Raw genomic sequence first — 13,123 nt, 5'->3', positions numbered from 1 at the left:
TTAGCGGTCTTGTACCTCGTCATTTTTACCACATGGTGGCGCAAAGGAGGCATATGTGTGATGCCTGGCGTCAAGCCGGGGGTCAGAACCACAAACCCTGGGAAAAGCAGTGCTTTGTCCATATAAGGCCGCAATCCATCCGCTTCCCTCTTCCTCTCCAGCTCCCTGCCTGTGTGTTTCTCAGAGCTAAGGGATATTTACAGAGAGAGCCTCCGCCAGCACGGCCTTCCTTATTAGGAGCTCTGCTTGTTGTCTGTGCCTCTGTCCTGGAAGACAGTGGTCCATCTCTGTACTCAGATGGATGTCTGCTTTTCAAAACAGTTTTCTAATAGAAATCTGTTAACTACTGGCTTGGCTACTTGTTGGTCAATTCTTTCATGACGTAGGGTCCACCAGGGAGAAGCAGTAGATTACCTCAACAGTCCAAACAAATGGTAAATACATCTGCAGGCCTGTTTCCTCCACTCACTGTTGGCCCTGCAGCTGCTCAGTCTCTCCTCTGATAAAATACATCTGGCCCAAGTCGAAGAACAAAGTTGGGTAAATCAAATACACTAAGGTTAGATCCAATAAATGTAAGTAGGCAAATATGAAACAGTCGGTACAAACACACTTTCTTTTTTATTATGGTGCAGACATTCATTAAATATATTAGAAAACAAACGTGAAGAAGGCTATGAGCATTATCGTATTATTATTCAATACTAATATTTATAGACATTCAATATACAAAACCTCTCGAAGGAAAAGAGGAATTGTCCATGAACACTATGAAACTAATATTATGTCAATGGCAAACATTAAAACCATTTGGTGACATAGGCTTTGATAGAACAGCACTGTGTATAAATGTGCAATAACCTTTGACCTTCAGATATTCATCACTTTCCCTTGTTCATATAGGAAAGTGCTTTTTGACGTGGTGGACATGCAAAACCTCACAGATCTTGTATTACGCTGCAGAATAAAGTGCTATATTCAAATGACCTGGTTCTTCTGCCATTTTAAGAACATGGAGTGTGTCACAAAATAATAATAATTTAAAAAAAAATAGATGGGAAGTGCTTAGGTGAGAGAGGTAGGTGGGTTCAAAAACACTTGTATGTGGAAACAAACTACCCGACGCTGCTTCATAGACTTCCGCCGGATGTTTCTGAATGCAACAGACTTGGGAAGTGTTGTGGCTTTTCAAAGAATGGCAAAACGTTTACTGCTTGACAGCGCGTTTGACAGGGGCTTAACAATGTGAGCAATAAACTCGTGACGGTGAGCGGTGTTTAAAAAAAAAAAAAAACGTAAATATTAAGTGGGAGCTATAAAGACCGCCTGGCCTTGTGTGTTCATGGAATGCGCATCGAGGAAGTCCTGATGCACTTATAGGAATGTAGTGCATGTTAGTGTTCCCCAGACGCACAGATGTTGGATGCGGTGTTCTCTTGTGTTGCACCAGCCAAGGGAGTCTTGTCTTATCGCTACTGCGAGGGCATCAGCTGTGGTCTTCCTGTGACAAACAACATTAAGGCACACAGAAAGCCCTCCAGCTGCATGGGGATACAGTGAAGGGGGCATGACGGTCTGCTGGGGCTATGGGTAGGACAGTTGTGCGGATCTTCTCCCTCCGTCGGTCTTTGGCACTGGCAGGAATGTGTGGATGGGGAAGGGGAGAAGGGGTGGGGAGTCCCTGCTCTGTAATGCGTCTCTCTCTCTCTCTCTCTCACACTTTCTCTCTCGCTCTCTGGACGTCTATTTGGAGAGTTTGCTGATGACGCGGATAAGTGCTCCATTTTCATCCTTAAGACGCTGGTTGTCCGCTCTCAGATCAACAAGAACCTAGAGGTAAAAAGGAACAGTTAACACACGTCAACATCACATTATAAAACTATGTCTGAGTAAATATTAAGATGATGAATCTCATTTCACAGAGCAACACAGAGAGAAATAATGAGAATAACCTTTGCATGGAATGTACCCGTAACCTTTGAGTAGGATAAACAATGTGCAAAATGTAAACAGAAGACTTTTTTTTTTTCCACGCACGGTATTTACAGTAGAACAAAAGCAATACACTCGTGATGGGGAGATATAAACTTAACCAGTATTTTGTTTTGAATTTGACACTGCAAATATGAGTGGGTATACAAATGAGTAATGATTACACCACTCCCCAATGCTCATGCTAAAGCAAAGCTAACCAGGCAGAAACATGCAAAGTGTCCTTACCTTTAGCTCCTCCTCCAAGTCCGCCATCCTCCGCTCAAGCATCTTCCGGTCCTGACGTGGTTAAGAGGCAGGCAACAAGAAGAAGTGAAGGGAGGAAACAGGGATCACAAAAGTGAAGTGGAATCAGTGAATAAAGAAAGGACATTCAAAACAGCAGAGGTGGCAGTTGTGGAGCAAAGCAACTACAAACGTGACTCCGACTAAACCAGTTCACACCAACCTTTCTCTCCAGGTCCAGGAGGGCAGAACAATCAGTGAAGCGCTCCTGCCTCTATGGAGCAGTAGTATTAATACATGACCAAAACAGAGCTGATCCATGATACTGCGTATGCGTGTACATACCTGTGTGGCTTTCTCCAAATCCATCCGGGTCTGATTTACAATCCTCTGAGTGTCCTGCAGCTGTGATTGTAGTTGACCATTTTCTCTGGACAATTCCTCAAACAACTGCCAGAGGAGACCAGGGTGAATGTGAACAACTGGGACACTTAATTATATAAATTTACAAAATTATGGATATGATATCTGTTTTCCTGTTCTATTTTCTGGAACATCCCTCAAAATGATGTGACGTGATGAAATTCTTTGGAACAGTCATTTACATCATTTGATCCAGGAATTTTGAACTACATTAATTACTCCCTGGAACCACAGCCATTCTCAACAATTACGAGCATAACTCAAATATTGGTGAATGGTTAAGTGTAATTTCCAGAAAAGGACACATTTCATGAGAAAAATAAATTTCTTCTTCCTTTCTTTCCTTTAATAACAGGATAGTGCCGACTCTTTCAAAGCCTTATAAAGGGCTTTGTGTGGGTGGCTCTAGTTAGAAGTAAAAATATTTTATTCTGACCTTTTTGTAATCCTTTGTCTCAGAGCCTCCTCCCGTGTCATTACAGGACGCATCCGACCTGAGTATGCGAGAGTAAAGTTATGGCTGTATCAATGAATCAAAAATATAAAAATCGACAAAGATTGCATTCATACCTCGAGCTCAAGCGTTGGCCTGCCTACAAGAAGAGACACAAGCGTGTTAGATGGCTGTCCAAAACAAATAAAAAGGGCCTACAGCAGGCCTATTCAATTGGCGGCCCGGGGGCCATAGTCTGGCCCACTGACAATTTTCCATGAAAATTAAATATTACGCTTATTTCGATACTTATTTCGATCTCTCTCGCTGAAGAGGCTCTGACCCCTTTTTCAAACATGTCCACCTTCTGTTCAACCCTTACATTACAGTCAGAACTCAGATAGAACCAAGTTCAACTGCCATAACCGAGGGCTAAAGTATGTCCTTTTGTTTGTGCATCAAAAAAATACTATAAAACCAGAAAGGCCTTTAGTTGCCAACAACAGGGCAGAAATATCTTATCTTGTCACAGACAGAGTATTTATATACAGTAATTAAAACTTTTGGGCCAGATCAACATATGCAAGATCAATATGGGATCTTGGCACTTCATAGGACAACTCAAAAACTGTATTTCCCGTGTAGTTCCATATTTCTGGATTTAAGATGAGATCACGTTCTAAAAGTACATAATCGATATAGGAAACTACTGAAAATGAGTTAACTTTGTGGTTGTCAAGTTCTATGCCAAGTCATTGAGGTGAACTTGAACAAAAAAAAAAAAAAGAAAAGGGTAGAACACAGAGGCTAAACTCATTTGTTCAGCAGTGACAAAAAGCTCAGCAGTATAACAGCAGTAGCAATAGCAGGTTAAAACCTTGGAGAACTAATACTTAAGTTGTACATATTTTTTATATTTTAAAACAGATTTTAATATTAATTAAAAAAAAAACTTTTATAATAATTGGGACATGTCATGAATAGTATTTTACCAATATGTTTTTAGCAGTATATGATCAATTATGTATCAATTTTAACAAAGCTTTTAAATGTTTGTATTTGTACACATTGTGTATGCTTATTGCATGTACAACGGAGCATGACAATGCATCAACTAAAAGTGACAACACCGACATACCCACACCATGTCCACTCTCTTCCTGATTGTGCCTACACACCTGCCGAGGTGGAACTAATCAATGCTGGGAAGTCGCAGGTAGACGCTTTGCCCTCTGCTGATCAACTATTATTATTACAATTATTAGACAATTTGAAAAGGTTACCAAGAAAATGAATGTCAAAACACTCACTTTTGACATCACAGTGGTTAGATATGGCGTGATAATAACGTTCATCATTCCTGAATTTTCATTTTTAATATTTGAAAAAAATGGAATCCATAAAGGTAGCTGCCACTAAAATGAGAGTGGCTTGAATGTGAAATGAAGCAGAAGGTACAGTACAGACCTGTGGATCCAGCCCACCGCCTGTTGACTCCTCCTCTCCACTTGGCTCATTGTCGTCACTCTATTGATAAAGCATATCACGACATAGTAAAACATCACAGCCTCCCTATGGTTGAGTGCTTTGTTTTGTTCACCTCCCCAGTCCTCTGTGCCTTCCTCCTGGCCCGGGCTTGTCGTCTCTCTCTCCGTTCTCTCGCCCAGCGCTCCGTCTCGCTCTCTCCCCCTGTACTGGCCTCAACATCTGGAACCGAGCCAGAAAGCAGTCATTTAAGGATATTATTTAAACTCAAGCGTTTAAAGGGGAAGTTATGCTGCGCACCTCTCCTGTCGGAGACCGGAGTCCGCGCTGTACCGGCAGGCTGAGTGAGGCCCAAGAGGTCTGACTTCTGTAGATTGGCAATACGAGACCTCCAGCTCACTTCCTTTTAAAAAAACAAAAGAACAAAACAATAACAATCTCAATATCGGAGACACAGGCAAAACAGGCAAGTAACTGACATAATGCTCTCACCCCCTCATCACCCTTCTTCAATTTAGTGTCCTTTTCTTTTTCCTTCTCATCTTCCTCCTTTTTCTCCCTCCCTTTATTTTCTGTTTTGGTCTTCATAGTCTTCTCTGCTTCTTGGAGATCTGTTAGGGTCACACCCTAAAGAGAAAAACATGTTATAAGATTAAAACTAGGGTCCATAATACAGATTGTTCATTGTTCTTGACTTAAGAGAAGCATTTAAACCTGAGTGGAGCGGCGGGACTGCCTAGCATGTCGGGATCGGGCCTTTCTCTGCGCCTCTGCCTCTTCATCCCGCACCGGAGTCAGGTACGACCTGAAAACAAAGTGTACATCTTCAGCTGTGAACTGGACAGAATCTCAAGCTTCTGCACTCACACAGCAAATATTTATTTTGCCATACTGTTCCATATTACGATATATTTTTTAGATATTTATACTTCATTTACCTGACCAACAATAGCATAACTAAGAATAAAGTTTCTGTTTGGTAACTAATATGATACAAGCTAACTACTATTATAGAGAAAGTTTTCAACTATCCTATGATTCCACTGAGTGTGCTTTTGGCACATACTTACCAACAGATAGAAAACAAAGGGCAGATCCAAGGGTTGTTAAATCTTGCTTGTAATTTTCCCAATATTTTAGCAAGCAATCAAACATATTTTCATGCAAGAGTGCAATTTTACTTTCTAAACTTTCCCAACACACAGATGATTTACTGACTTGCGTCTTTGCTTGGCTTCTGGTTCGCCTGTGATCATGTTGCCAGAATTAGTTGTTGTGACGGCAGGCTGATCCTTCTTTTCCGTTTGTTCTTGAGGCAGTCTAATGTAAAAAGATAAAACATTTTGCGATTTATATAGAAAAACAAAACAAGAAGAACTATAATGAAACAATACCTCTGGGCTAAAACACTATTGGGTCGGCCGAGGCCAGAAGAGCTTGTTCCTAAACTGGCAGAGGTTACAGTGGGATCGTCCAGTCTCTTTCCATAAGAAGAACTGCGAACAACACACCAACTCTCAAATTTCTAAAATATGCCTTTTACGATTGCCACAAAGACATGTTAGTATTCACTGGTCTGGGGAATGTGCACAGTGAAGCAAAACAAAGTCACACAAACACACAAGCAAACAAATATAGGGCTGGGAGTGAGCAGCATGACTGACCTGTGAAGCAAAGAGGGGTTGGAACTACTGAGCTCACTGCCTGACTGACTATGAAGGCGCCGGGTGTAAGAGGAGCTACGACTGAGCCAGCTGAGAGAACGAGAGAGACAGACAGAGAGAGAGAGAGAGAGAGAGAGAGAGAGAGAGAGAGAGAGAGGGTGACAAGACTCATATGCAGTGACTCAGAAATAAACCATTCTGGTTTCACAGCAGGAGCATACAAGAGCACAAGCCCACCTGTTGGAGTTGTCAGGACTGCTGTCGGGTATACTGAAGAGTCTCCGCGTTGTAATCGGTGGTACTCGGGCCAGCCTTGGCTCCTGCAAGTCAGTCAGATGATCAGCAAACAGAACACTAAAAGAAACCTTTACGTGTTACTGAAGCGCTGGTTTCATGGTCGCATGCTTTCTGGAATCATGTGAGTATTTGCACCTTGTTGTCGACTTCAGAGCTGAGGCGGGGACTGGAGGCCGAGCGGGTCATCCCTAACCCAGTGTCTGCAGGACGGTCCTGACTGGACTCGGACAGCCCAGCAGTGCCCAGGGTCACAGAGCTGCCCGCCTTCCTTAGGGAGGTCCTCCAGGAACCTGGGGCCTCAGTGGAGGGCGCTTTACTTGGTTCCTGTTCCACATACACAAAAAAATAATCAACAATATTTTTAAGCAAAGATGCTACGCGTTCATTGCTACTGCTATTACCTTTTTGACAGCAGCACTTGTTGACGTAGAGGTAGAAAGCAGTCCTGTGGTATTCCGTTTGTTGTTCAAGTTATTGATTATCTCGCGATTTTTAGCTTTCTCTGTCAACACCAAAACATCAGTTTGTCATGCAACTCCGATTGACTCAATATGACCGAAAAGTATTTTAGTCACCTGACTCCGCATCACTTTCAGATTCACTCTCTTCTTCGGAGCTGGAGCTGCTGGAAGCTTTGGTCTGGCTCTGAGTTTGGGCATGTCCCGTTTGGCCCTCCTCCTCTTCCTCCTCAGCCGGGCTGCTCTGTAGAGCGGGAGGAGGGTGCTTCTCGCGCTCATGGAGACAGATCTTCTCTTTACTGCTCATACGGGAAATAGATGTCCTGTAGGAGCGGGGCCAAGGTGGAGTGGGACCACAGGTGCATGCAGGGGGCTGATCAGTCAGGGAGCTCAAAGTGCAGCCAATTACAGCAAGCAGCAATTAAACAATCCATGTGTGGGACAATATGTCACATGCTGTGACGCCATGTACTGCACATTACCTCAACTCCTTAAAAGTGTGTCTGTTAACAACCTCAAGTCAACTAGAAAAATGGATTAAACAACAATTTGCAGCGTTATTATAACATTATAGTTGGACTAAATAATAGACCAATCAACTTTGAACGAGGAAAAACCGGTATCTTACCTAAAGTTCTGTATACTTTAATTTAGGCATAAAGAAACCATTAAACTTTTAGCCGTAGTTTTGTACATGGTGGGTCACTGATAGAGACATCTTATCCACACACAGATAGCTGGTACTGGGATTACTGGGACACACACGAGTACAAGCAGATGCACTGGCACTAACCTTCGAGTTCGGACTGGTACCATGGCGATCTGAGGGCTGGTCTCTATAACAGGAGTTTGTTTCTCTTTCTCAATACGTAACTGCACAAGAATATATAAACATGCTATAAACCCAGTGCACATTTACAGTCACAACATCATCAGTTATATCAGGCTATTCAACACAGTAGAATTGAGCGGTGTCAAGGCACTCATACCACATTCTGTTTTTTCTGTAGCTCCTCCAACGTGTCCACGAGGTTTTCATCTGCAACATCTAGAGCTGTCTGGCCCTATAAGGAGATCCAGACGCAATCACTCAGCTGAAAGTTTTCCAAAAGTGGCTTATCCTTGTTCATTCACAGCTTACCACATGGTTGACAGCCGCCATATCGCACATGTGATCAGTTAGCAAAGTGCACACCTCCTCCTGCCCCCAGTGCGCCGCGGCATGAAGAGGTGTCCATCCATCAATGTCCCGGCAGTCCACTTCCACGCCACACTGAAGCAGCACTCTGACAGTAGGACCAAAAATGAATTGAGGACCATTTGAAAAGGCCCAATGTGACAACCAAACAAAAACTCAAGCGTAGGGGGCGAGCACATCAGGGTAACCAAATGATGCTATTTAGGCATCTTGTCTCTTTTCAAAATATTGTGGTCTTTATATTATGTGTGACCAGTGTGAACCAAAAGCAATGTCTTACAGGAGATTAGATTTACCTACGAACCTCAGGTAAATTGGAAAGGCTATTTAAGGATATTGGCATCTGTGATTTATAGTTACTGTAATTCGGCTCCAGTATGCTTAGAAGTACCTGCAGTATTTGCACATTTCTGAAGCTCTGGTTTACAAATAAGAGACAAACTTCTTCTTGTACCAAAATTTGATAAAAAAATATGGTAATTCTTTACAATAACTGATACATTGTGATGCAAACTGATACTTACTTGAGGACTTCAATGTATCCCTTAGCGGCCGCAACATGCAAAGCAGTAGCTTTGGTGTTTTGGTGAGGCGCGACCGAGCCGCTACCAGACAACACCGCCATGGCATCGTTAAGCATAATTCTCTCCTCTTGTTTTCGTGCCTGCTCCACATCTATTCCTGAAAAGTAATTAAAAAAATATATATATATATATATGTATTTGTATGAGCTACTCATAGATGTGAGCAAATAATTACCAGACATCAAGATTGAAGTGCAGTGGTAAATACGGTATTTGGGGTAGTAGCATGTGGTAAATTATTATATTTATTTATTTGATTTTTTTTAAATTATTTCCATAAGCAAGACTGTGATGAAGAATCCCCTATTATTTTCAGCTTTACCTTTTTGGTATTGTATGTTTAATGTAGTAATCCAGTGATGTCAATTTATTTAGATGACGCCTGCCTGGCCATCCTTATGCCTCTCTCTCAGTATATTTAGTACTCGGAGCGGCACACGAATACAAGCCCCATGAAGGTGGCCTGTTTGGTGTGAATCAAAAAGGAAGATACAGAACATTTAGCAAGATGCCCAACCTTGTTTCTTGATTTCAGACTTGAGGAGCCTCTCCATGGCGTCTTCTGTAGCTACATCCAGTGGAAGCTCTCCTTCACTGTTCACCGCACCGACATTAGCCCCATGCTCTATCAGATATCTAATCAGAAAACAAATTGAGTCTGTTACTGAAATAACTTGACAGAAATCCTCTCAAATCCATGTAATTGTGGTGTTGAGGTAATGGTTACCACCCACTTGGCGATCTGGACGAAGCCACAGGAGGCTGCAGCATGTAGAGGAGTCCAGCCCTCATTGTCCCCTCGGTTCACGTCACTCCCACTCTCCACCAGAAACTGCACCATCTCAGCGTTTTCATCAATACAGGCCTGCCCAAACACAAGACAGTCAAGCTCAACAGCAAGTTTATCTTTCTCGAAATAACATCAAACAAGACGAAGCAAACCAAATAGCTCCAATTTTGGAGTTTGGGAAGCTTTTGTTGCCCTTTGAACGCCACAGCTATAAAAATACAAAACAACCAGTAAACAGTCATTTCAGTGTGCATGTAATCATTTTCATTTATTCTGTAGCAACAAGACCATAATAAGTAGTTTCCAAGACTATTATTTTGCTGCGTGAGGAAAACAGTGCATCCATTTAGCTGTGTTTCCTGGGGCAAGGTATAGCTATGCACTCAATGTGATCCAACCCAAGACCAAGATAAATCCCATGAGGACCTCATGGTTTGATCTGAGGGGTTTATGACTTCGGTGATGTTTATGGATGATGCCTTAATTGTCCTAATTCTATTATTAACATACTATTATGCACTATTATACTGTAGCAGAAATGTACTTTATAGACTGTATTTTTACATTTGACTTTACACTTTATCGGGTTTGTAAATGGATCTAATAAAGGAATAGTGTTATTTATTGAAAATGAAAAAAACAATTCTATGTTGTTTTATTATGAACACTGATTGAATAGATACTATAGATATATTGCTGTTTTCTTTGAGATCAGCTGCTATAGCACGACACAGCATGAATACAATTATCTTCTGACTTATCAGACATTAAACCTGTAAATGTCACAACGCCTCCTGTGCAGAGAATAGACTCAGGGTAGAAAAGGCCACGAGCAACAGTCAGTAGTGCATGTCAGTCAGGCACCTCTTAAGCCACCTCTTAAGAGGCTTTGCTTTTGGGCTAAATCAACTAGTCACAAAGCTGCTCCAAGTCCCTCCTCCTCCTCCATAAAATCAGATCACTGGACGCAGGTATTCTGGCACCTAGCGCACCTCGACTCACAGTGTTATAATGGGACTTGTAGTGAACTGCAGGCCAGCAAACAACAAGTCCAATGTGACATTAACTCCCCAACAAGTGGTGCTCCACAGTGAATGAATGGGGCACACACAGCCACCAGCAGAGCCCTCCACTCCCCACACTCAAGTGAGTCATTGTAGAAATCAACAACAGCAGCTTGTGTAGTTCGAGGAATTTTTCCATTTTTTCATCCTTAAATCCCAAATGTCCAAGCGCTGGCTGGATGATAGAGAGGGGGCAAAAGTGAGGGGAAGTCATCATCAAGACAGAAAATGCTTTGGATGGAGAGGATGGAAAGTTTTTTAAGAGCGTGCGCCTATATTTAATTTGGTTGCCAGGAGACCGGTGAGCAACAGGGGAGAATTGATGGAGGACAGGAGAGGGACCACAGTGGGTGATGGCGTGATGCATGCACTGACCAAATCTAGGCACATCAAGTGGATTTTATGAGGAGGCTAACCTCGTAAATCACAAAACATGAATAGAACCAAGGAGCCGAAGGGCAATAGCACGGAAACAATCAATAAATTGCAGATTTTAAGGCAAGTAAATAGCAAAACGTACATGTTTGTAGCCAGGAATAATGATGATGCACGAGGTATCATAAAAGCAGGGGGAAATAACGCATCACTGTGACAATAGTGTGGTCCAAGCTGTTCCTCTGTTATGATCCAAATGGGAGGAACAGTGAGGCCCAAGCTACTTCTTAAAGCTGAAATGATCTTGTTATATAAAGTAAGAGCGCTGTATTCGTGTGGCTACAATGAACAGTTCTCATGATCCCCAACCTGTTGATCATATATGGTGGTGTCTTATAGTGCGCTGTGAGGGCAGTGTGGGGGCTTTGTGAAAAGGGGCTGCAGACCCCTTTAAAGTGAACCATTATTATCCACTATCTACTGGAGACAGGAGAAGATGTTCCTACACTTTATCAAACACTGTTGATCAATAGGTATTCTAACTGAAAAGATTAATAACAAGTTCTTAAGGCACTTCTCAGAAAGTCTAAATCTTCTTGGTAAGAGTTGAGTCCTTTGTAAGAAGTACTAATTGATGCTACATTTCCCCTACTTTTTTCAGCATCATCAACTTGTTTCCTTTCACAACTTTAAAGGCAAACCAAAGACTTGTTGCGACTTTTGGAAATGAAGATAAACTTTTTTTTTTTGTTACCTGATGAAGCGCAGTGAGTCCGTCTATATTGGCGTGGTTTATGTCAGCTCCCTGCCTGAGAAGCGCAGCCACCTCCTCCTGGTCTCCGGCGGAGCAGGCAGCCATGAACACGGCTCCTTGGGCGAAGCGGACTTTCCGTGGACCGGAGCCGCCCGGGAGCTCTCGGGTCTCGGCCTTCGTGCAGTCCGTGTCCGAGCCCTGCCATCTCTGCAGCTGGTCCTGCCGTCGCTGTTTGGCAGCTTCGGACCGGGAATGGTCAGTGGCGGCCATCTTCCCTGGTCTGTCCCGGACGGATTGAGCTCATGGTACGAGGAGGAGACTCTCAGAGGAGGTTTTTGACGAGAGGCTTCCCCGGGATGTGCCCTCTGGTGGACGGACACGAGACCAGACAAGAAGTGCAGACCGCTGTGCACTACGGCTGTGCACAACTTTTCACCGACTGTCTGTGGTGCCTTCAGGTGCTCGTCGGAAACGAGAGCATCAGGCACCACATCAAATTAATGTGATTTTCCGAGTGGAGACGGGGGGGAAAAAGTAATTTAGTTCTCTTTTTTTCATTGCATTATCACAAAATCTGGTGTCTCAGTGCTGTATGGCTATCATTTGCGTTATTTCTCCTTTTTTTGTCTGTGTTTTGGACATAACAACAAATGTGCCATGAGTCACAACATTTTATTTACAAACGTTGGCCAGAACAAGATAAGTTCACATTAAGAGACAAAACATTTACAGTAGGCTTACAGTAGACTATACATAATATTTGATGCATTTGATAAAGTGCCATTTTGTAAAAATAAAAAATAAAAACCAAGAAGTTAAATTAGATCACTAGTCCAGAAAGGTCTACAAAAGTAAAAAAAAACAACAACAAAAGAAACAAAAAGAAACAACAACAACAAACAAACAAAAATAATTTTTGTGCGCACATGTAGGTTTTTTGTGGGTAGTTTCCTCATGAAACTGGTCTACTACTGGACTTTTGCCTATGACCCCACACAACACATGAATAACGTTACTCAGATACTACACATATGTAGTATTGGAGTAAATGCAGCTATTTACCATACAAATACATTAAAATATATAGCATGCTGCTACTGCATTCCCTATCATTAAATACAGGCGTCTACATTTCTTAAAAACCGTCAGCTGTTTCAACTGTGTCATTTACTGTTTGCATTTTTACCGACTTGTAGTTCAAGTGCATGGACTGTGTATATGTGACCTTTTCAAACCTACTCTGAATCACAACATCTATTTTGATTTGTTTGTTGTAATTATGAATGTTTTATTTATATTTCATAGCACTAGTTACTAGATAACGAGATAAATTGAAGGCAGTGTTGGGGAGGATACTTTGAAATTGTATTTAGTTACTGAA

At 42.2% G+C, this 13,123-nt stretch overlaps 1 protein-coding gene across 2 annotated transcripts; it reads right to left on the bottom strand.

Annotated features, from left to right (window-relative positions):
• Positions 1–689: 689 nt before the first annotated feature.
• Positions 690–12,170, bottom strand: LOC306971601 (protein phosphatase 1 regulatory subunit 12A). Of its 2 annotated transcripts, none has more exons than XM_079567926.1 (25): positions 11,743–12,170; positions 9,494–9,624; positions 9,277–9,395; positions 8,700–8,856; positions 8,119–8,263; positions 7,967–8,041; positions 7,771–7,850; positions 7,095–7,276; positions 6,921–7,021; positions 6,655–6,843; positions 6,460–6,542; positions 6,223–6,312; positions 5,953–6,054; positions 5,777–5,878; positions 5,273–5,363; positions 5,051–5,185; positions 4,859–4,961; positions 4,674–4,780; positions 4,541–4,600; positions 3,211–3,233; positions 3,077–3,134; positions 2,563–2,667; positions 2,441–2,491; positions 2,221–2,271; positions 690–1,830 (listed from the first exon to the last, which is right to left on the bottom strand). In XM_079567926.1, exons 1-25 carry the CDS (start codon positions 12,010–12,012, stop codon positions 1,744–1,746), a joined length of 2,697 nt encoding a protein of 898 aa, XP_079424052.1. In that variant the 5' UTR covers positions 12,013–12,170; the 3' UTR covers positions 690–1,743. The 2 variants fall into 2 exon arrangements, with proteins under 2 accessions (XP_079424052.1, XP_079424051.1); XM_079567925.1 differs by having other exon boundaries at positions 691–1,830; positions 7,095–7,300.
• Between the last annotated feature and the right edge of the window lie 953 nt (positions 12,171–13,123).

This window comes from Gobius niger (assembly GCF_951799975.1).
Source record: "Gobius niger genome assembly, chromosome: 12".
NCBI classification, from domain to species: domain Eukaryota; kingdom Metazoa; phylum Chordata; class Actinopteri; order Gobiiformes; family Gobiidae; genus Gobius; species Gobius niger.
Note: the sequence above shows the minus strand (reverse complement) of the source record. Positions and strands in the feature narration are given on the sequence as shown.